This window comes from Bos indicus x Bos taurus, chromosome 16 (genome assembly GCF_003369695.1).
Source record: "Bos indicus x Bos taurus breed Angus x Brahman F1 hybrid chromosome 16, Bos_hybrid_MaternalHap_v2.0, whole genome shotgun sequence".
Taxonomy (NCBI): domain Eukaryota; kingdom Metazoa; phylum Chordata; class Mammalia; order Artiodactyla; family Bovidae; genus Bos; species Bos indicus x Bos taurus.
The window spans coordinates 12,133,804-12,156,675 of NC_040091.1; the positions used below are offsets into that span (position 1 = coordinate 12,133,804).

Consider the following 22,872-nt stretch of genomic DNA (forward strand, 5'->3'; position numbering starts at 1 on the left):
ATAAATGAAGAGCCCAAGAAAAGTTACACTGACATTAGTCCCACCCTCACTAAGCACCTTGCTGATGTGGAAACGGCTCACTGCTGAATGAGCCTTGGAGCCATCACAAAGCCAGTCCTCACGTGGCTACTCCAGTCTGTGTGCCCAAGTCCTCAACGCACACATTTATAACTGGGGAAATATGATTTGATATGTAGAGTTTCTACCTTAAAATAAACTTCTGAGAAATAGAATTAAGGCTAACAATAGCAATTATTTATAGGTAGCTTATTATATACACCAGTCACTATTCTGGGGACTTTATTAACTAGTTTAATCCCCACAATAACCCAAAGGGATTACTATTAATACTATTAGTATCGTAATGACACACAGAAGGAAACTGAGACAGACTACTGTTAAAGGAACATCAAAACTTTTCTGTAAAATGCCAGACAGTATTTTTAGACTTTGTAGGCCACATGATCTCTGTCAAAATTCAACACTGCTGTCACAGTGCTAGAGGAGACAGGGGTAATACAAAAATGAATGAGCGCGGCTGTTTTCCAACAAAACATAATTCAGAAAAACATGTGGTGGCACAGACTTGGCCTGCAGAAGTTAGCCAACTCCTGCTCCCACACATGAGGTCGCACTGCCTCTCAGGTTCAGCACAACCACAGCAAGGGGAAGAGAAAGATCAAGTAACTCACCTTCTTTTCCTTTGAATCGTTCCTGGTCATATCTGTTGTAAGCAGCCGGGATAGGCTGTTTGGTACGCAATGTGGGATCCTGCAGAAGAACATCATAAGTTATATGTCAATATTGTCTAAACTGTTACTTAATACTTATAATAAAAACCACAATAAAGCTATTGTTTTCTAAGCTTTCCTCTTAATACCTTGGCCAATAAAACCAAAACAAGGAGTAGACAAAACTGGGGAATCGTCTGAAGCTGATTTTCAAGATACTGTTTACTGCTAGAAAACCATCTCAACTAGGGAGGAGGTAAAGAACACCAAGTAAATGTGCACCGAGGCGAAAAACAAAATTCTCAGAAACTGCAGAAATAAAATGGGTGCACTTAATAATTTCATTACGATTCAATTTCTTTAAAAATAAACTCACTCCAATCATAAACTATTTTTCTTTAACCCAAAAAATAAACTTTTAATTCAAACCTTATATTCAACTGGCATGTTGGAGTCTATTAACTGAATTATTCCCCAAATTATTAATCCTTATATTAAATAAATAAAATAATGACAATAAACCCATTTATCAATGTACAGTGCAAAGCTGAAGTTAACAAAGCTGTTTTTTTAAAACACTCAGAAAAACGTGCCAATCTAACATCTAATTAACTCACAAATACTTTCTATAAAAGTCTGTGATAAACTAAAAAAGTGTATTTAAAGAATATTCCCAAAATTGCTTGGGAAATTCATGGTATTTATAAAGACTGAAATATTTTTCATTTTGTTACAATAGGATGCTACCACAATTATTACTCCAAATAAAACATATTCATTCAAGACTGTCACTAGGTATATACTTCCACAGTCAAATGCCAAACATTAAAATTTTCAAGTAGTTTAATGATTATGAGAATACAGAGAATATTTAGTCACAAAGTTAACAGTTGAACTGTTTTAGGAGTTGATGTAAGTTTCCTACCAGTTGCTATTCAACAAGTCCACCAATTCATAATTATAAACACTCTGTTTTGCAATAACAGCACCTATCCCTGCCTTTTTTATTTATCTGTATGTCCCACTAGACCGTAAGTGCAAAGGAAGCTTTTCACTCTTATACGTCTTGTATCTCTGTCGGCACACTGCCTGACAAGTAAGAGGCACTTAAAAATGCGCACCTGTGGTTGACTCATGCCGATATATGGCAAAAACCACAACATTGCAAAGCAATTATCCTCCAATTAAAAAAAAAAAAAAACCTGGCCAGCAAGTCACCTGAAGTGTTTATCTAAATACCAGCAAAAATTCACTACCTTGAAAAGGTTAAACACCAAGAATTTCATGAACAAATAAACCTACTTACTCTTGCAAAGACTGTATTAGTACTCTACCAAATTTTGACATACTTTTAGAAATTATAAAATGAAAAAGGTTTTATTTGCATGTTATTTTTCCTTTGCTGAATCTTATGAAACTGGCTTCATAGATTTCATTTATATGTGGAATCTAAAAAAAGAAAACAAATCAACAAACCAAACAGAACAGAAACACACTCACAGAAAGATGTAGAACAAACGTGTGGTCATTACAGGGGTTGGGAGGAGTTGGAACAAAACAAATAAAAGGGATTAAGAGGTACAAACTTCCAATTATAAAATAATTAAGTCACAAGGATACAAAATACAGCATGGGGAATACAGTCAATAAATAATAATATTGCAATAACTCTGTATGGTAACAGATGGATACTAGACTTCTGGTTCTGATCAATTTGCAATACATATAAATGTCAAATCACTGCGCTGTATACTTGAAAAAATATAATTTTGTATGTCTCAATTCTAAAATAAATAAGCAAATAAATACTTAAAGATGTTTTCAATATGACAACACTGAATAATCACTTTTAATAAAACTACTATAGAAGCAACAAAATGTTCTTACAACAGGCGCTGCATTTGGGGCCGGTCGCTGTTCGGGTGCACGCCCTTCTTCTCTGGCCTTTACTGACTGAAGAATTGCAAAAATATTCTTGGAAAAATTCTGAAACAGAAATGGATTTCGATTATTGAGTCCACTTAAAATTAAATACTCAATAAACAATTTCAGATTCAGTTTTCTCTATTAATTCTTCCCTTACTACATCATAATGAGGCATGATTACTATACGCACAAAAGTAAAAATCAACTACTACTAGGAAATTCATCCAAAGACCACTTATTATAAACCCAATGTTATTCACTTATTTTCATTTTACTTAAAGTACATAACTAGCTATAAATTCATTGATATTCTCCATTTATTCAAAAAATGTAAGCAGAAAACAAGGTAACATTTAAAAACAAAACTATAGCAGATCTACTGTCAAGGGAGCTTCTTAGTTGTAGAAGAAATTATTTCTTCTGAAAGAAATCAACTATTAAAGCTTCTTCTTGATAAACTCCAATGCTAATTTCAGACTACTATACTTTATAGATGTTGAAAGTTTGAGATACTGTTAGGAGTCAACATGCACTTTTCAAAGCTGTGTAAGTTGGAAAGATTTTTAAAAACATAACAACTTTTACATGAACAACCTTAGCAACATTGAACAAAGCTGGCAAATCTGACCACTCCTTCATGAAATACTCTTCTTTCACCTGAGACTCTCCCTCAGTTCCCTTGGGGCTCTTCTAATTCTGCCTGTTCATCACTCATCATTTTAAGCAACATTCTGTCTCCTGTTGAAGAATATAACCTTTGTGAAGGCCAGGACCAAGGCACCCCAAGTCAGTGCCCCCACGTGCCTGCTGGAGGATGTCACATAAATGTCACACAAATAAACATGGATAGGAGAGGAGAGACAGCCTGAAACATAATGTTAACCACTGCCACAGTAACAGCACTTACTAGTTCCTATAATTCTTTAGGACAACAAACACACATCTCACAACCACTTACTCTTAAAAATCATGGCACACCCCAAAGAGACTTGGTTTATACAGGTTATAATATTTATCAAATTAGAGATTTGCGCTATTTTTAAAATATTAATTCCTTCAAAAATGAGGGGAAAAGGTATTCCAAGTAAAAATAACTTGTTTTTATGAAAAACTATTTTCCAAAATGTTAATGACAAGCAAGTGTGACACTATGTTAAATTTAGGAAACTCTATGGTCTCAGTAGCAAAAAGGAACCTCCCAAATTCTAACTTTCTTTTAATTGACCAAAAAATACTGTCAATTTTATTTCTTGAACCCACAGCCTTTCCTCCCTCATTTTCCAAAAAATGCCAAATGCACATGTGCTTTTCATGGAGACAATCATCATATTTTGGTGTTCTGATTTCATCACAGAAAATACTGGTAAGAATATACTTAAAGGTTAAGATTTAATAAAATTAGTGAATTTTTTAATTTCATCAAGGCCATTATTAGTGGACAAAATTGCCACTAGCAAAGATTGGTGCCAATGCTTTAATTCACACCAAGATACTAGCAGTTAACTAACCACTGCTTTTGCACCAGAAGTGCAAATGTCAACACAGTGACAAATGCAAATCAAAGTCTTAATCCTATTAAGAAAATAGCTAAAAACATGAAAAGCAAATTTCACTATTTTAAAAATAAAGCATTTCATGAGAGACTCAAACTCCAGAAAAAACTTAATTAAAATGTTGCTATTTTTATGTGATAAAATTACAAGTGATTATTATACCTTCCTTTTAGTGATCTCTTTTATCAATTTTTCAACAATGACTATATATTAGTGTGTGTAAATTTAAAAGTATATCTTAAACAGTATCATAAAATTAGACTGCTTTTTTGTAAGGTGCTTGCAATGGAATTTTGAAAAAATAGCTTTTGCTCAAGAAACTCAGCCAATAAGAAAACCCTGCTATGTGGTAATAATGAAGATCTGTTTAAAATCATAGGGCCATTCAGGGCAATAAGCACCTAAAAGTTTTTTGTTTGTTTTTTTTAAGAGTTTGTCAGATGAAAACAGTATACAGAGGGACTACCAGTCAAAATCGTCATTTTGATTTTTAAAATGTTAATACTCACAGAAGCAAACCTAGCTACAAAACAGTTCTTCTAATGCTAACTTATTTTTAAATTACACATTGGTGCCAACAATGCTAAATTCTAGTTGTGAAATGGTGGTACAATCCTGCCACCTAGAGCTCAAAGAAGTTATTCATTTCAAAAATTACAATGAACACTGGAAGAACAATATAAGTAGTAATACTTAACTATTAGCCACCCTAGGCATTAAAAATGAGTATCAACAGATCTACGACAGCTCCCTCATAGCTCAGTTGCTAAAGAATCCGCCTGCAGTGCAGGAGACCATGGGTTTGATTCCTGGGTCAGGAAGATCCGCTGGAGAAGGGAAAAAGCTACCCACTCTAGTATTCTGGCCTGGAGAACTCCACGGACTATTCAGTCCACGGGGTCGAAAAGAGTTGGACACGACTGAGCGACTTTCACTATCTTTCATCAACAGATAAATTAAATACAAACTTAAGGTTTACTCATGTTTTCAGATTTCTTCATAATTCTAAGCTCTGGAGAATGATTCTTAATCTTGACATCAACTACTCTACAAAACAAGTCAAAGTACAAGAGAAAAAACTCTTCCCTTCATATATTATTCCTTGTAGTAGCTATTCTACTAAAATGGCACAGTGAACTTAGGGCCAGAATCCAAAAACAATGTGCAAACAAAATGAGTCTGCCTAGACCAATGATGAAGTTCACTTTCAACAGTAATCTCACCATTTCTAAAAAATCTTCTCACCAAATCATCACTGTGAACTGTGTCTCAGTGAACAATTAACATTTAAGAGAAAATTCAGATGTGTGGGAGGAAAAGAGAGGTGAAAATAGGTAAGTGAAACAGAACTGACTCAACCTTTTTGGAGATATATTAAGACACTAAATATCCAGTATCTTTGAACTTATCTTTCAAAATTTAAAGTACATGTCTCCTTTAACCAGCATTTGGCTTCTAGGCATTAATCCCTCTGCTATGTAGTAATAAATGCATGAAGGTGTATGTACAAGGATGTTTTTTAATGCAGTTATTTATAATCATGAATAGGAAACGAGAGAAGAAGACAGGAGAGAGGAGGCAGGAAAAAGGGGGAAAGGAAATGAAGAAAACCCACCATTCTGCAGCCAAAAACAAAACAACTCCATTAATGAGGAACCAGCAAACACTGCCACAACCACCCAACAGAAGAGAATGTATCAAATAAACAAATAAATGTTTGTTGGGCCATTTTCATTAAGTCCTCTACTTTGTGAAGAAAAAAATTAATATTGGTATTAATGACCAGAGAGCTCACCATCAATATTCCCTGTTCACTGGGTTTAAGCAAAAAATCTCACCAAAATTGTAAATCTCTTTGGATTTATAAATAAGGTGGAAAGAAAGGGACTCGCACTTTGACTCAGACTTTTTCATCAGCTTATCTGATGACCAACCACCAATCATACACTAGCATGGAATGGTAAACAGGTCAGTTAGAAAGCTAAATGATTACTGCTCTCTTAGATACAAAAAATTCCTCCTCACAGGAAATTTTAACCAACTTTAAAATCAACCGTAGTTGAAATACACACAGACACTAACAAACAAGAAGTGGAATATTTTAATTACCTTTCCTGTGCTCTGTAAAATAGTTGTTCGCGTCCGCCACACTCTTTCTCTGCTGACAATATCTCGGGTCACATCTACTTCAGCGTCCACAAAACTCCTCTGTTTTAAGGCAGTTATATCATCATCTAAGTCAGTCTTAATGGTAGATCTTTTCTTAGCCATAATTTTGGCTTTGATTGCGGCAATTTTTTCCACTGACATAGCTTCAGACAAAGACCTGAAAGCAACGTCTTTTTTAATATTCACAGCAAGGATCTCTTGAGCACACTATAAAATATTTTGTTACATTTATAACTTCCTGGTAATAATACTTTAAGTGGCAATTTCCTCCATATACATATACATTAACATTTCCTTCATATACATAAAACTGACACACTTGATAACTTATAACCATCTAAGAGTCCACATAAAAATACTACCCTATAAGCAAATTAGTAATTTTTAGGAGGAACGATGCACAATTATTTTTCACATTTTTAAAAATATCTTCCCCTACCCAAATAATTCATTAATATAGCCTTTTAGATTGATCACCATCAACCAATCAGAGAATTCTGCACAAGCCAATCACATACCCTGGGACACCGCTCCCTCACTGTCTTTAAAAATACTTTGCTGAAACCCATCAGTTTGGGTTTTCTGAGCACAAGCCACCTGTCCTTCTTATGTGGCCCTGTAATAAAACTTTCTCTGCTCTCCCTCCACAAAAAAGCCTTTTATATGAGACTTTTGTTTGCTAACCCTCCCCATCCTGTATGCAAATACACACACATACATACATACACACAAACACACACACACCCCCCCCCCCCATAAGCATGTGCACACAACACCTTGAAAGGCGGGGTGGTGGGGGGGAGGAATTTCATTCTGTAAAGAATCCAAAGTTTTCCTTGAAATTTATTTCAAGGTTTCAAATCTATGTTATAATACACAACATATCAATTTTACAGCTGACAGAGACATTTATGTGCCACATAAACATACACCCCTTTTAAAGTCTGGAACATAAAACGATACTTTGAAGTTCTCATTTTCTTTCTTTTACTTCATTTTCAAAAAGCACTGAAATAGCAAACAGAAACTATGCTTTCAGAAGTAATAAAAAAACAGACTTAACAATGAAAGTATAGATTTCATTAAAATGATAAGCTTAGTGTCATTTCTTACAACATAAAAACAAGAAAAAGAGTTTGGATACCTTAACAGCAGTTGATAAAATTATTACTCTAATCACAAGATGACAATCTTGAAATACGTTTAAACAACATGTGGGGAAAAGACAGGAATTCCTGCAGGTTTAAACATGGTAGTATTATGTAGTATGCTATTTTATTTCCATTAGGTATGAAAGTACTTTATAGCAGATGCTCAATATGTATCAGCATTTGATTCATTTTATATAATACTATGCAACTTTCCCTTAAAATCGAAAGCATACCAGCATACCTTGAGCCAAATTCAAACACTTTTCTAAACTATAATCAAAACGTGCACTGGACAAGCTCTGGAGTTTTACTTCTAGCCAGGATGAAGTAACAGGGATTGGTTAATCATCCTACCTTGAAACAGTCAAAATATATGAAACAACAGTTTACTCAATATCTTCTATCAAGTAATGAAAGACAGTGATCTCTCACACATGAAAACTGAGTAAGTAAGCCCTATGGAGGTTGCAATTTACACCCTTGTAAGTTCCCAACACAGCACAGGGGGGAGAACTCAGGCAAAACTTACCGTATATCCTGATTTGGGAAAATAGAGCTGGGATTCCAGCAAGATCAAAGAGTACACGAACTCACAGGCCAGAGTGCCTGAGAAGAGAGAGTTGCACAGGACCCCTCGAGTACTCTGGCAGATTACTGATTAGTCCATAAGTAGTTGGAAACTAAAGCGAGGAACAGAACCACCTAGAGGGAACGGAGTCCAGCACCCACACAGGAGGAAGAGCAGAACCTAGTCCGACCAGCCAGACTGAAAACCTCATATTTATGGGGCGTTAGATGGCGTAATGGTCAAAATGGTCCTGTCTCAACAATGGTGGGCAGTAACTACACACTGTTCAAACAACAATTCTTACACCCTAACTAAACACTGTTCAAACAACAATTCTTTAAATTAAAAAATCAAGACTCAAAAGGAACAAACTGTTTCAAAGGAGTAACTATGTCCCAAAACAAAACAAAAAAGAAAATTTAGAAAAACACAAAAACATCCAGCACTCAACAATGTAAGATGCACAATGTCTGGTATCCAAACAGTACAGGCATATAAAGGAGCAGGAACATGTGAGCCAGAACGAGGAGAAATCTAAACTGGAAAAAACTGCAGGACTGGCAAAGGCACCAAAATAATATAACTATTCCACACATTCAACAGAGAGACATGGGCTGTATATTTAACTTGTAAAGGTAAAAAATACAATGTTCGAGACTACCAATATAATACGAATATAATTATATAAGAAAAAATGAGAGAACTACATACAAAACTACAGAAACTATCCAAAATGAACAGAAAAAAGAATCAATCCAAAAAAAGAAAAGAACATAAGCGAGCTGTTGAACAATTATGAGTACGAGTAATTAGGTCAGAAAGAGGGGAGAAAGGGGGAAAAAAAAATTGAGGAAGCGGTATAAAAGCTTTTCTAAATTCACTGAAAATTATGAACCCAAAAATCCCCTCAAAAACTCAAGCACAAGAAACATGAACAACACTCTCCAAAGTTATGTGATAATTAAATAGTTCCAAACCTGCAATACAGAAAACTTTTTAAGTAGTCAAAGGAAAAAAGCCACATTAAAAGACACAAAAGAGAATTCCCTGGTGGTTCAGTGGTCAGGACTCCATGCTTTCACTGCCAAGGACCCCAGGTTCAATCTCTGATCAGGGAACAAAGATCCCACAAGCCACAAGCTGCCACCAAAAAAAGAAAAAGGGGTAACAGCAGATTTTTAACCAGAAACAATGCAATCAAGGAGACAGTGGTATATCACACTTTAAAAAGAGGTAGTCTGGAATTCCACATCCAATGAAAATTTTTTAAAAAGCGGGGGGGAGGGGGATTTTTTCCAAAATAAAAACGTTGAAAGAAACACCAGCGTCCTAAACAGAAAGAAATGTTAAAAGAACGTTAAGTTAAAAAAAAAAAGTAAGTCAGCCAGGCCAAAGAGGAAAAAAACGGGTACATAAGTCTACAACAGGGAAGAGGAGGCATGGAAATAGTACACACAATTTTCCCTAGATGCTTAAACAAGAGTAAGAACAATGCACTGTGGTGTTTGGAACACGTTTATGAGTAAAACGTATGACAACAGCAGCACAAACGCCAAGAGAGAACAGGAAGCGCCTCGTGCTGAGGTTCCTGCCCTGCACACAAGGTGGCAGACCCTGCAGGCAGACTGTGATGCCACACGCCACACACAACGACCCCCAGCAGCCACTCGGAGAGAACAGCAGCACACACTACTCAGCCAACAGAGGACAGAACAGAATCATAGCATATATTCATTTAATCCAAAATCAAGTTAACTTGCGCTTTAGGGAACAAAATTTTGAAAAGAACAAAGAGACAAACAGAAAACAGCAGCGAATTATTGACCTAGAATTAAGCATGTTAATAATCTCAATAAATGTAAATATTTAACATATGGTACTTTACCAGAAAAGTCTGCTGATCACTGCTATAAACCAATAAGAGATTTCATGACAAATGAGTGGCTTGGATATGGAATAATTTTTTAAAAGATCAATATGGTATCAGAATCAAGAAACTTCCAGAAAGCCTAAGCAGCACAATGGCTTCCAATCCTCCATCATAAAAAATGCTCGAGCATCTTCTTTCGAACTGAGGGCAGGGAGACACACACTGAAGAATGTCATATATGTAGACAGCATGTTAATACCCCTGTTTCCACATACACTTATATATACTGCCTAAATTGCCTATTTTCTATCAAAGAAATTCTTACCTGATCTGTTCAGTCTGTACAATCCCTTCTTTGTGACCCTCCAAACGAGCAGCCAATCTCTCTTTATCAAGGCGTACACACTCTTCATCCTGAAAATAAGTCAGTAAATATTTTAAAATTTTACTTAACTTTTAAAACAACAAAAAAACCATAAACACTGCACGTAACTTTTGCCAAAGGTCCCACCTATAAAGTCCCAGGCATCACTGGCCTTGGGTCAATTTTATAATACTTTTAGTTACATAAAGAACTGACTCATTGGATAAGACCTTGATATGCGGAAAGATTGAAGGCAGGAGGAGAAGGGGACGACAGAAGATGAGATGGTTGGATGGCATCACCAACTCGATGGACACGAGTCTCAGTAAACTCCGGGAGTTGGTGATGGACAGGGAGGCCTGGCGTGTTGCAATCCAGGGGGTCGCAGTCAGACACGACTTAAGCAACTGAACTGAACTTTACATAAAAACAGTAACAAATGTATGCTGGAGCACCTAAGATTAGAACTGAAAGCTTACAAATAAACTTTAGTAAGTTTTTCCTATGATTAAGGCTTTTTTATAATATAGCATAGCTACTCTTACTCAGAAAGACAATATACAACAAAAAATTCCTTCTCCTCAGAAAAGTAACATTTTATTAGTCCTAAATGTTCACTGGAAGGACTGATGCTGAAGCTGAAACCCCAATACTTTGGCCACCTGATGCGAAGAACTGACTCCTTGGAAAAGACCCTGATGCTTGGAAAGACTGAAGGTAGAAGGAGGGGATGATAGTGGGGATGATAGTGGATGAGATGGTTGGATGGCATCACCCACTCAACGGATATGAGTTTGAGCAAGCTCTGGGAGATGGTGAAGGACAGGGAGGCCTAGTGTGCTGCAGTCCATGGGGTCGCCAAGAGTCAGACACGACTGAGCGACTGAACTGAACTGATGAGGAGCCTTAACCACAGTCAAAACTTTCATCTTGGATCCAGATGGTTTTCGTATATTGCCCCAGGTCCTGAACCTTTTAGCACAGAACAACACCAGAAGTGAAAGCTGAATGTTTTTCAAAGGATCTTCTTCAGAACGCCATGCGCTTCCTACAAAGTGCCCATGAGCCATTTCATACCTGACTTCAACCTTTGCAACTCAGCTTCTACCTTATTTAGGTATTAGAATCTCAGGTAAAAGTTAAGTCTGAAAAGTGGTTACTTAAAAAACAAAACTTAGTAACTCTGATCTAGTTCAATGCCTACATTCAACAAATGAGAAAACTGAGAACCAGAGTCAGTGTCTATGGCTAACAAATATGAAATTGTATAAAATCCATCAGTAGATTCTACAAACCCAGAGAAACGTCGTGCTCTAACTGCGTTCTAACCATGTTAAACTTAAAACTGCCATGTTGCCGGGGTGAATGCAAAGACTAATATCTCAACAAATGTGTTAAATTACATCTAAAATAAAAGTTTAACACATATTACTCAAGTTCCTTAAGAGACTGATTTTAAAGACAACTGCAGCCTAGGTTTCAACCAGATCCCAAGGTTTCTCTCTGCTGGCAAAGTGCCTAGCAGGCCCTCAACAGATATTTGAACTGAAAACTCTCGGTGTGTAATATGGCTATTTATGTAATTCAATTTAACTCTACAAATACTCTGGAAAGAATTTTATTATGCTATTTCTTGTTGATTTTTAAAGTTATCAGAATCCTAGCAAATCTGCAATTCTGAGATATTCAACTCTTTCAAATAATTAAACCATGAATTTCAGTTTTTCCCCAATAAATGAAGAATTTAAATTCACTTATTTTGTACACAATGTGTTACAACCTCCTTTTACACACAAAGAGTTGTGGAAAATTTCAGTTTTGCTGCCACAAAATCTGTACCCTGCAGAGGGGAGCAGCCAGGAGCCAGACTGCCTGGGCTCTAATCCTGGTTATGTGCTCCCCAGCAAGTCACTGCTCTCTGAGCCTGTGAGCTCACAGATGACATATGTGGTACTGCCGACTTCAGGAGGTGATGGTGAGGATTACAGGAGTTAACAAAGTACATCAAGTACATAGAGTATCACCTGGCGCAGAATAACAACAATGAGCTAATTATCTCTATCATTATCTGAAAAAACAAGTCTCAGAGTACACTGAAGCAAAATTACATAATCTTGGCATGAAATTTTGTCAGTGATTCTACTGTATGTATTTACCAACCAACCTTGCCCCTAAGAGTTACTTTCCTTATCCTTTTCTAACTGTGGATGCTTTGCTATTCATGAAGCAGGCAAAAGGTACAACTATTGGATTGTTACACAAGTATCAAATGAAAAGACTTACAGTTTCTAGTAATGTTAACCCTACCAGTGATTACAAGTGTTATTCCTATACTGGTCATTTATTTATAGCCGATTTAGTCATTTCTCAGATTTTAAGCAAGCCTCTAATGCATTATCTTCCATTTTCAGAATGTTTATATGTAACTGATCTGAGGCTTGTTATAAACTTAAATAAACAGTACTGTAATTATACAATTTAAATTCCTAACATTTTAAAACTTTGTAAAGTTTTAAGACAACTGACCTAGTTAATAAATCATCTTTTCAACATTAGCTGCATTTCCTAAAGGGTTCTACTCAACATAAACTGTCCTTGTTTACCAACAGTAATATTCCACTTGCTGACTATAAAATACTACCAAATCATCTAACCTGACAAGTTAACATAGGAAAAAGTAACTGTTCACAGCTCTTCAGAGGGGAGCAAACTCCCACACCACCTTATTCCAAGGGAAAGTGAACCACAACACAAAGGCCAAATCTGCCCCATTGCCCGTTTTATGAAGTTTTTTTGGAGTACAGCCTCGCCTCGTCATTCATGCACCGCTCTGCCTACAGTGCAGAGGGGAGGAACTGGATGAAGACAAGGCCCCAAAAGCCTGAAGGAGGGCTTGTCTGGCCCTTTATAGAAAAGGCTCTGACTACTCATCTAGTCCAACACTTCCATCAACAAGGATATAAAGGCAAAGAAAATAAAGTAATTTGTCCATCATGCAGCCAGTATGTGAGAGATCTTATAGAATATAAGAGCTCAAGCTACTTATTAATCAATTGCAAATATAACCACTTTTCAAGAAAAAAAGCTCTTAGGACTACAATGAGCAAAGAATTCTTACTACTACACAATTTCAATCTCCATTTAAAAAAAAAGAATCACTTTAAAAATAAAGTTCCATTACCTCAATTCGTGGTTTTTTTGCTTCTGCCAAAACTTCATCTGCAGCTCGTTTGACTGTAAGAAAAAAAGAAATAAATGTACAGTTTGGGGACAGGTGTTTGAGAGTTCAGTATAAACATGAAACAAGACATACCTTGAGTAGATCTCTGCAGACCTATTTCTAGAGGGGCACTTCTGTCTATACTGGCTGATGTTGCTGAAGATTTAAAAAGATATGTGAAAAGACAAATATTTGAATATGTAAGATCAGAAATTTATGCAAGGGAAATACTCAATATCTGTTACATTTCTTACTTAATATAGGATTACGTCTCTTAAAAAACTAAGTTTTAAAGCAAGTTTGTAAAAGCATTTTATTATAAAAGATTGATCTGTAATAAAAAGTATGTAAGAGGACAAACTATTTTTGACCATTTAACTTACAATGTGACTGAAATCAACTATAAAGAACATATTCCCAACATATTACAAGGTAGGTATGTAGAAGTGTATGACAACATAAATAAAAATATAAACGTACGTATTAATTCACGAGGGATCAACATTAGAGCACAGCTCTGAATCGGGTGGCGAGTAGTGAGCCATGTGACAATGTGAAACAAAATTAACACAGAGGGAATAGCAAGTGCATAGGATCTAAAGTCAGAAAAGCTACAAGAACCAGGGAGACTGAGAGCTGATGAGGTCACAGAGATGAGCAGAGCATGACTGTGCAGGTCAGGGAAGGAGGATGAGCTGTATTCCAAGTGTGATGGGAAGGTACAGGATGGCCTTGAGCAGGTGAGTGACACAATCAAGTTCAGATGCTCTTCAAAAACAGGTCCCTCTAAGTGGTGAGTAGAGACTACACGGTAGGAAACGAACAGCAAGGACCTTCAAGAGGGCTGTGCAATGGTCTAAGGAAGAAGGTGGATCAGGGTGGTTATACAATGCTAAGAAGCCGTCATACTTTCAAAGATAAAGAAAGGATTTGCTGGTGGAAAGGATGTGAGCTATGAGAGAAGAGGAATCAAAGATTTCTCCAGGGTTTGCAGCCTAAGCCACTACATGAATGGGGGACCATTTGCTGAGATGGAAACACTGGGAGACCAGACCTGCTCTTTCATTGTCTGTGGCGAGAAGGGAAAGAGGGAGTCGGCACTCTATTTAGGATATGTTACATTTCAGACACCTGTTCAATACCCAAGAGAAGATGCTGACAGTGAATTTATAAATGTGAAGCTCAGTAAAACGTCAATGTTGGAGATAAGGAATCAAGAAAAAAAGTGAGGTGGACAATGAGTAGAAAGAGAACCTCAAGAGTCTGTGGCCCCAGATGCCAAGTCAAGAAAAGCTTTCCAAAGGGGAGTAAGCAGTCAACAGTATCAAATGCTACTGAGGTCAGGTTAGCTGTGAAAAGCAGAGACCAAAGGATCTGCCAATCATGCGTCAGCATTGACCTTATAAGAGTGATGTGAGTGAGACAGTGAGGAAGAAAGTTAGACTAGAGCAGACTCAAGAGAGAATCAGAGGTAAAGAGGAAGCAGTGATACCACACAACTCTCACTAAGAATTTTGTAATAAAAAGGAGAAGAAAAATGGAGCAGTAGAGAACAGGAAGCGTGTGCATTCTAAGTCTGTTAAGTTGTGTCCCACTTTTTGCGACCCCATGGACTGTATTGCCAGGCTCCTCTGTCCATGGGATTCTCCAGGCAAGAATACTGGAGTGGGTTTCCATTTCCTCCTCAAGGGATCTTTCCTACCCAGAGATAGAACCTGCATCTTATGTCTCCTGAATTGGCAGGCAGGTTATTTACCACTAGCGCCACCTGGGAAGCCCAGCAAATAGGAAGGAGGGAGTTTAAAAAAAGTTGTTAATGAGAGATATTACTGTGTACATCCTAAATGGAATGATTCAGAAGAGAACTGATGATGCAAGAGAGAAGCAACCATTTACAAAGGAAAAGTCTCTGAGAGTGCAAAAGGCAATGGACTTCACATGCAGGGAAGGGCTAGCTGGTCCTAGGAGTAAAGTGCATACACGGTAACAGGAAAGAGAAAGCAGCACGTGGACAGAGTTGCAGGTAGGGGAAGTTTATAATGAGAATTCATAATCTCTTCCCACTGATTCTTATTTTACAGGGAGTGGAAACCAACTCCTGTTTAAGAATGAGACCAACTTAAAAATTACTCACATGCTTCACCATTGAGATATCCAAGTAGATCTTTTCGGTCAGGTCTTCTAACCACTGGAATATTTTCGGTCTAGAGCCAAAATTTTAAAATAGATTATCAAATCAATAACAATTATAAGAAGCTTTAGTAAAGTTAAACAACTTTTAACATCTGAATTTTATTCCAACTTATCTTGGCAACATATATTAGAATCATATTTCCAGAAAATAACCAGACTGAACAAATCTAATAAAATCTTGAAAATTTTTAAGCATATTGATTTTTGGTAACTTTATTCTCAGTTCCAGTAACATATACAAAAGATAACCATTAGAAATGAAACAATAATCCTAACCCTCTTCAAAATACCAATTATATTATTATTTTTTCCCTTGGATTATTCTAAGTATTTATTAATTCTACTCATGATGTTTTGGATTTAGTCCCATAGACTGCTCATTTTATTTAGGGTTTCCAGAGTGCTTTTGTTTCTCACACCCTAACCATACCTCCTCAAAATATGGTACCTGAACTCTTTCAAATAAACTAAATTAGCACTTCAACTAAATTTTCATAATTAACAATAAGTACATGTCCCAACAATATACACTAGGGAAAAGACAGGCTTTTCAAGAAATGGTGTTTGGAAAACTGGACTATTACAGGAACAAGAATCAAACTGGGCCACTTTCTTATAACATATACAAAAATAAACTCAAAATGGATTAAATACAACAATAAAACTCCAGGAGAAAAAACAGGCAGTGTGTTCTTTGATATGAATCTAAGCAGTATTTTTCTGGATCTGCCTCCTCAGGCAAGGGCAACAAAATAAAAAAATAAACAAATGGACTACATCAAACAAAAAAGCTTTTGCATCATGAAGGAAACCATCAACAAAATGAAAAGGCAACCTACTGAATGGGAGAAGATATTTGCAAACAATATATTCAGTAAGGGATTAGCCTCCAAAATAGAATAACTCACACAACTCAACATCAAAAAAACAATCAATCCAATTATGAAGTCAGTCATGGGAATGTAATGTATAGCATGAGGACTATCATCAATAATACTGTAAAGATGTTGTATGATGACAGTCGGTTACTACTTAGACTTAATGTGGTGATCAAGTCACAATGTATATAAATGCAGAGTCACTATGCTGTACACCTGAAACTACTATTGAATGCTGACTATACTTCAATAAAGAAAAAAAGAAAATGACTAAAAAACAGGTATGTGTTGTTTAGGAATGGGAAAAAATTTAGGAGACTATACAGTAAAATGTTAATGACAGCTGTTTACTTTCTACATTACATATCTCTTTTCTCTACTGTTGAGTGTGCATAAATTTGTAAGCAGGAGACAAAGAGTAAAAAATTAAATTTGGAAAATGTGTCTATTGTGATAAATGAGTAGTTTTCCTTTGTTCTCTTATATTAGCAATTTGTAAAGAGGTGAGCAAAACAAATAAAACTGTATACTTTAGGCACCAAGTCATCCTTGGTGATAAATCCAATGAATTCTGTCATTACCACAGTTTTCTCCACAGTTTTCATAATGTAAGCAAGCAATAGCAGAGTACAGGGAAAAGCTGGTTACAGAATTATACAGTTAGAAACTCTGTTACTTTATTTAGGCAACAATGAGTAAGCACCCTTAATATTTTGGCTAATTACCTTATACTAAATACTGACCATATTTTACTGCACCAAATATTCTGCACATACACCCTAATGACACGAGATAAACAATATTTAATCACTTGAAATTAATTTGTTTTTTAAAAGTTAGGTTAAATTTAAATTTCTGCTTATGAGTATAAACAAGTAAGAGCGCACAGGTTTTTTGGGGCTTGTTTTTAAAAACTAGTCTACATGGACTACCATTAAGTTAAAAGATTTGAATTAATTTTCTTTAAATTACTGTATCTAAGTTTGATAATACACTTGACCATTTAGTCACTAATGGATTATGTATGTTATCACCAACAGAAAACAGGGGCTATGAGTCAGAAAAAGTTGTTTCAGAAGGTCTGCTCAAAGGAAAGAGCAACAAAGGAGTTAAAAATTTTGTAGAACCCTAGACTTTCCAAATTCTACCCTTTCAATCTAGCAAATATTCAAGAGAAATGATAGTTAAACCTTATGGGACCAAAGATCCTAAGGACCACAGTAACAGTTATGGCATCAGTTATGTGCTACAGTCATTCCCCAGAGACATAATGTAAACCTAAACAAAGAGTCTGGACTATCTTTATTACCTCAAAATGAATGGACCTATTCAACAAAACTTTCTAATCAGTGCCTGATTTCATTTTTAAAGACCTGAGTTAACAGAGCTTTATAGAGCAAGACGCTGCTATTTTATACCACAATTTCCCAAGTCACAAATACTTTCACCCCACATAGTGCATTTTTCAATACACACTTGACACTAAACATATATTTCTTGTTCAAAGAAGCTGTGTTCAAGCACTCTGAGGCAGAAAGCAGGCACCTTTCAATCATCTGAAAACAAATAAATTTATCAACAATGAAAAAAGATTGTTGATTAAAAAATTCATTTTAAAAAGCTGTCTACTGGAACTTCCCAGCAGTCCAGTGGTAGAGACTCTACACTTCCACTACAGGGGGTATGGGTCTGATCCCAGGTCAGGGAACTACAATCCCTGAAAAAAGGGGGGAAAAAAAAAAAGGAAGGGAAAAAAGCTGTCTACTAAACCTGACTCTTTTTGATGCCAAAAAATCCTTTTTTCTTTGAGATTAAACTAGAGCTCCAAAATCACTGCAGATGGTGACTGCAGCCATGAAATAAAAAGACGCTTGCTCCCTGGAAGAACCTAGACAGCATATTAAAAAGCAGAGACATTACTTTGCCAACAAAGGTCCATCTACTCAAAGCTATGGTTTTTCCAGTAGTCATGTACAGATGTGAGAGTTGGACTATAAAGAAAGCTGAGCGCCGAAGAATTGATGCTTTTGCACTGTGGTGCTGGAGAAGACTCTTGAGAGTCCCTTGGACTATAAGGAAATCCAACCAGTCCACCCTAAAGGAGATCAGTCCTGAATATTCATTGGAAGGACTGATGCTGAAGCTAAAACTTCAGTACTTTGGTCACCTGATGTGAAGAACCGACTCATTGGAAAAGACCCTGATGCTGGGCAAGATTGAAGGTGGGAGGAGAAGGGGATGATGGTTGGATAGCATCACTGATACAATGGACATGAGTTTGAGTAGGCTCCAGGAGTTGGTGATGGACAGGGAAGCCTGGCGTGCTGCAATCCATGGGATCGCAAAGTCAGACAAGACTGAGCAACTGAACTGAACTGAAACTAGAGTTCTGAATATCTGAGTCTTCCCACAGGCTTACACAATTTTTAAAACATCCCTAAAAAACAGCTCTGAAACTCCTACTAATATAAACATTACTCACAACTCACAAATTAAAAAAAAAAAATCACAAATTAAAAAAAATCCACATAAATTGATCTAACTTTGACCCTCCAGGAGACTTTATTACAGATAAACCTTTCATTCTTTTGATCTGAAACTCATGAGGGAAGTTATCGCCAAATAGGATCAACTATCAAATTCAAAACAAGTCTCTAAATGAATTCTACTTACAGCTGCACGTCGGACATAGACAGGATGCGATAGGTGCACATTATTAAGTAGAAATAAGATCGAATCCAATGTGTAGTACTCTCTAGGTTGGCCTTCCTTCCCAGTCCTGAAATGATTAAGACAAGATTGTTACTCACAATTCTAATACAACTCCTTGGGCTTAATCATACAATATTATCTACACACACGGTGCTATCCAAAGAAAAATATTCTTAAGAGTATGAAATCTAATAAGTGAAAATGGCATTTGGGCAAAAGAAATACAAATGCAAACAATGACAAAAAGCAAGAGGTAAGGAAAGTACTATTCAAACTTTATTACTACAGACTTTTTAGAATTTGGTCCAAATTAGCTTCTGGGCTTTGTTAATAGAGAAACCTAATCAGTTAGGAAGGATCCTTAAGAGAAACAAACTGATTAAAAGAAGCACACTAGTCACTTAGGCTAAACTTGCAAGAAACTTACCATGTTTTCTAAGTAAGATTCTGCTGAGAAAACACCCTTACCAACATTCTTTAACACTACAATTAAATTCAGAGATTCTTATGATTCTTATGACTTCTCTCAAATTAAATCAGTGATGTAAAACCAAAACTAATTCTACCTGTGATAAAACAGTCGTCCAGGAGTGCAAGCCCTTTCATGCAAATACATAATACTACTTGCTCAACAAATGTTACTGTCCAATCCCACTGTCCTATTACATTCTCCCCATCTAGAAATATCAACGTATTGTTTAAATCCATCTGAATATGGCTCAATATAATCAGTCTCAAACTTATTTTTCTAGCCTCTATTTCCACTTTTTCTCCAAATCAATATACTTCAAACCACATATCACTTATCACTGTACTATGAAGTAGATAATACATGATTAACAAGTTGTATCTCTTCATGATACATTAAAAAAAAACAATGCACTGCATTCAGTAAGGGTAAATATTAAGGTCATGCATATGTGTGCATTTCCCTATACACAGAGAATAACACTCAATGAAAATACATGTATTGGTGTGATTCACTGCTGCAAAGGTTTGCAATCTACTGTTCTAAGCACACTTTTCTTACTACTGGCTTCACTCAGCTATCAAAACATTTCCTTTCCAGCTCTCAGGTCTTTAAGCACGCAGTTCCCTCAGCTGCGAAGACCCAGCCCACTACTTCGTCCTCAGAATTCCTATCCATTCCTTAACATTTGTTCATTCATTTATTCAAGAAAAACCTAGCATGTCCATAGGTCAAACACACTTCTATGAAAACTTTCCCAGTTAGAAGTGATTGCTCTCTTTAGGAACTGGAATTCGATTCGTATCAACTTATGTGTCATCTCTTCCACTCTGACTGAGGTAACCTCCTTTGAGGCACCGACCCAGGTTTTCAAAATATTTTCCAGTTCTCGGACTGAACACCCTCACACTGTGAATACTCAACCATTTTTTCAAGAAAAACCAATCAGTCAAAAATCCAATCAGCGCTGAGCTCCTACACAATGTGTGGGGCAGAGAACTCCTAACCTTTTCCAGCTTGTTCCTCCTCAAATCAAATAAACTTTTCTTCACATAAGCTGTTAATTTGTTTTTAAAATGTAAATCTGCCTGTGCAAGTTCCTTTTGAAAGGAAAAAAAAACAGAAAACTCAGAATGATTTTAGCCATCTGCACAAAGCTAATTAAACCATAAGCAGCCCAAGATGCCAAAAAAGTAAATAAAAACCAAGGAACTAAACTTCCCCTAGCTTTTCATCAACTCTTCCTAAAGTCCACTGCTCCCATTCAATCAAGCAAAGCAAGTATGGAAGTTTCCGTCTAGGGTTCTAGCTATCCAAATGAAACGCCACTGAGAGACGGTTCACTCAAAAAGCCCCTCACGATGATCAGACCTTTTTTTCTTTTGAAGTACATATGCATATATCTATTTTTTTCAGATACTTTTCCCATGTAGGTTACCCACAGACCTCCCTTCAGGTGTCTTCCTTAAGGACTTAAACTCGGGCAACCCCCACCGGAATCAACATTCCCAGAAACACTCTCTTCACACACATTTCCCCCAGTCGCACACTCTACCCGTTTCCCATTTAGAACGGCAAAGTTGACTTCATTTCAATGCAGGAACTTTCTCCCTGAGGAAGACCCCTGCCTTCAACTCCAACAGATTCCGACGACTTGTCCCAGGTCGCCGAAATCTCTTTCCCGTCCTAACCTGATGGAGTGGGTTCCCTTCTCTTTCTGCTTGACGGAATCGCGAAAGGAGACGGAACCGACCAGGAGCTGCCAAGGGCCAGCAGAGACCAACGCAGAACAGCCTCAGAGAGAAATTTAAAAAACAACAACAACTAAAGGACAAAAAGAGCAGCCCTAGGACCCGGCGGGGCGCTCCTTTATATGCACCTATGCACCCGGCCGGCTCTCCAACACACAGGGACAGAGACCTCCACACAGAGGCAGAAACCTCCATACGGAGCCGCGGAGGAGGGACCCCTCCGGACGCCGCTCCTCCTCACAGACGAGCTGCAACTTCTGCTCCCGGGAAAACTTTTCCCCGGAGCACCCGTTTTCCTCCACCCCCAAGGGGAGCGGGGGGGAGGGGTTCGGAGAGAGAGAGGGGGGAACCCGGCGGCACCCAGCCCTGCCCCCCGCCGCAGCAGACTCACCCCCAAACCACATAGTTGGTCTTCACGTTCTTGGGCCAGGAGAACTCGCCGAAGATCACTTCGTCCCCTTTCACCACAATCTCCTTCTTCTGGATGTTGTACTGTCGCAGGACGCTGAGCACGTCCGCCATCTTCGCCCCCCTCGCCGCCGCCGGCCCCGGGCCCCGCCGCCGCCGCCGCGCCCGCCGCCCCCTTCGCCTGTCGCCTCAACCCCCCCACCCCCCGCCCCTCTGCCTCGGCCGCCGCCGCCGCCGCCGCCGCCGCCGCGAGCCAACTGCAGCCGCACTGGCAGCCGTCCGCGCCTACGACAGCAGCGGGGGAAGGAGCCACCCAGGCCGCCGAGGACCCCGCGCTAGGAGGCAAGGCCCCGCCGCGGGCTGCCCGCGGAGAACGCCTGACCGCGCGCGCCGCCGCCGCCCGCCGCCAGGGGGCGCCGCGCCCGCCCGGGAAACGCCCCGCCCAGACTCCCACTTGGTGCGCGGGGCCGACTCCCGGCCCGCAACTCACAGGACGCGGGGACGCAGCGCCCACGTACGGCGCACGTACGGGGTAGCTCTGACCGACGCACGCGCGGGAGCACGTACCTCATCCTCCTCCCCGCCCCCGACCCCGCCCCCACGCGCAGCGCGCACGCGGCAGGCGACAGGTGCGCGCGCACCTGCGCCCGGGGTCTGGGAGTCAGTCCTCAGAGAGCGCACTGAGTGCTCCCGGACGGCCCCGCAGTGTTGGCCCCTGGCCAGTGCAGTGTGGTCTCTGCTTTAACCAGGCTGCAGCCTGGTGAGAGGTTTGCCGAGCCAAGGTTGCCGTCCCGACGAGGTCGTACCCACCTATCAAATGGCCTCTTGATAAACCCCTATAGAAGGGAAAGCTGTTTGGGGGAAGGTGTTGCTTTGGGGGTTATTTTTTATTTTGTGTTTTTAGTGGAC

The 22,872-nt window shown here is 38.4% G+C and overlaps 1 protein-coding gene across 1 annotated transcript in view; it reads right to left on the bottom strand.

Annotated features, from left to right (window-relative positions):
* The window catches only part of CDC73 (cell division cycle 73), a 91,937-nt gene extending 69,827 nt beyond the window's left edge, over positions 1–22,110 (bottom strand). Inside the window, exons 1-9 of the mRNA XM_027564411.1 lie at positions 21,947–22,110; positions 19,297–19,402; positions 15,687–15,756; positions 13,646–13,708; positions 13,514–13,566; positions 10,294–10,382; positions 6,320–6,536; positions 2,619–2,717; positions 693–771 (exon numbers count right to left, since the gene is read on the bottom strand). Coding sequence (XP_027420212.1) covers positions 693–771; positions 2,619–2,717; positions 6,320–6,536; positions 10,294–10,382; positions 13,514–13,566; positions 13,646–13,708; positions 15,687–15,756; positions 19,297–19,402; positions 21,947–22,077 — 907 coding nt within the window. The 5' untranslated portion in view covers positions 22,078–22,110. The remainder of the gene's footprint in view (positions 1–692; positions 772–2,618; positions 2,718–6,319; positions 6,537–10,293; positions 10,383–13,513; positions 13,567–13,645; positions 13,709–15,686; positions 15,757–19,296; positions 19,403–21,946) is intronic.
* Positions 22,111–22,872: the final 762 nt, after the last annotated feature.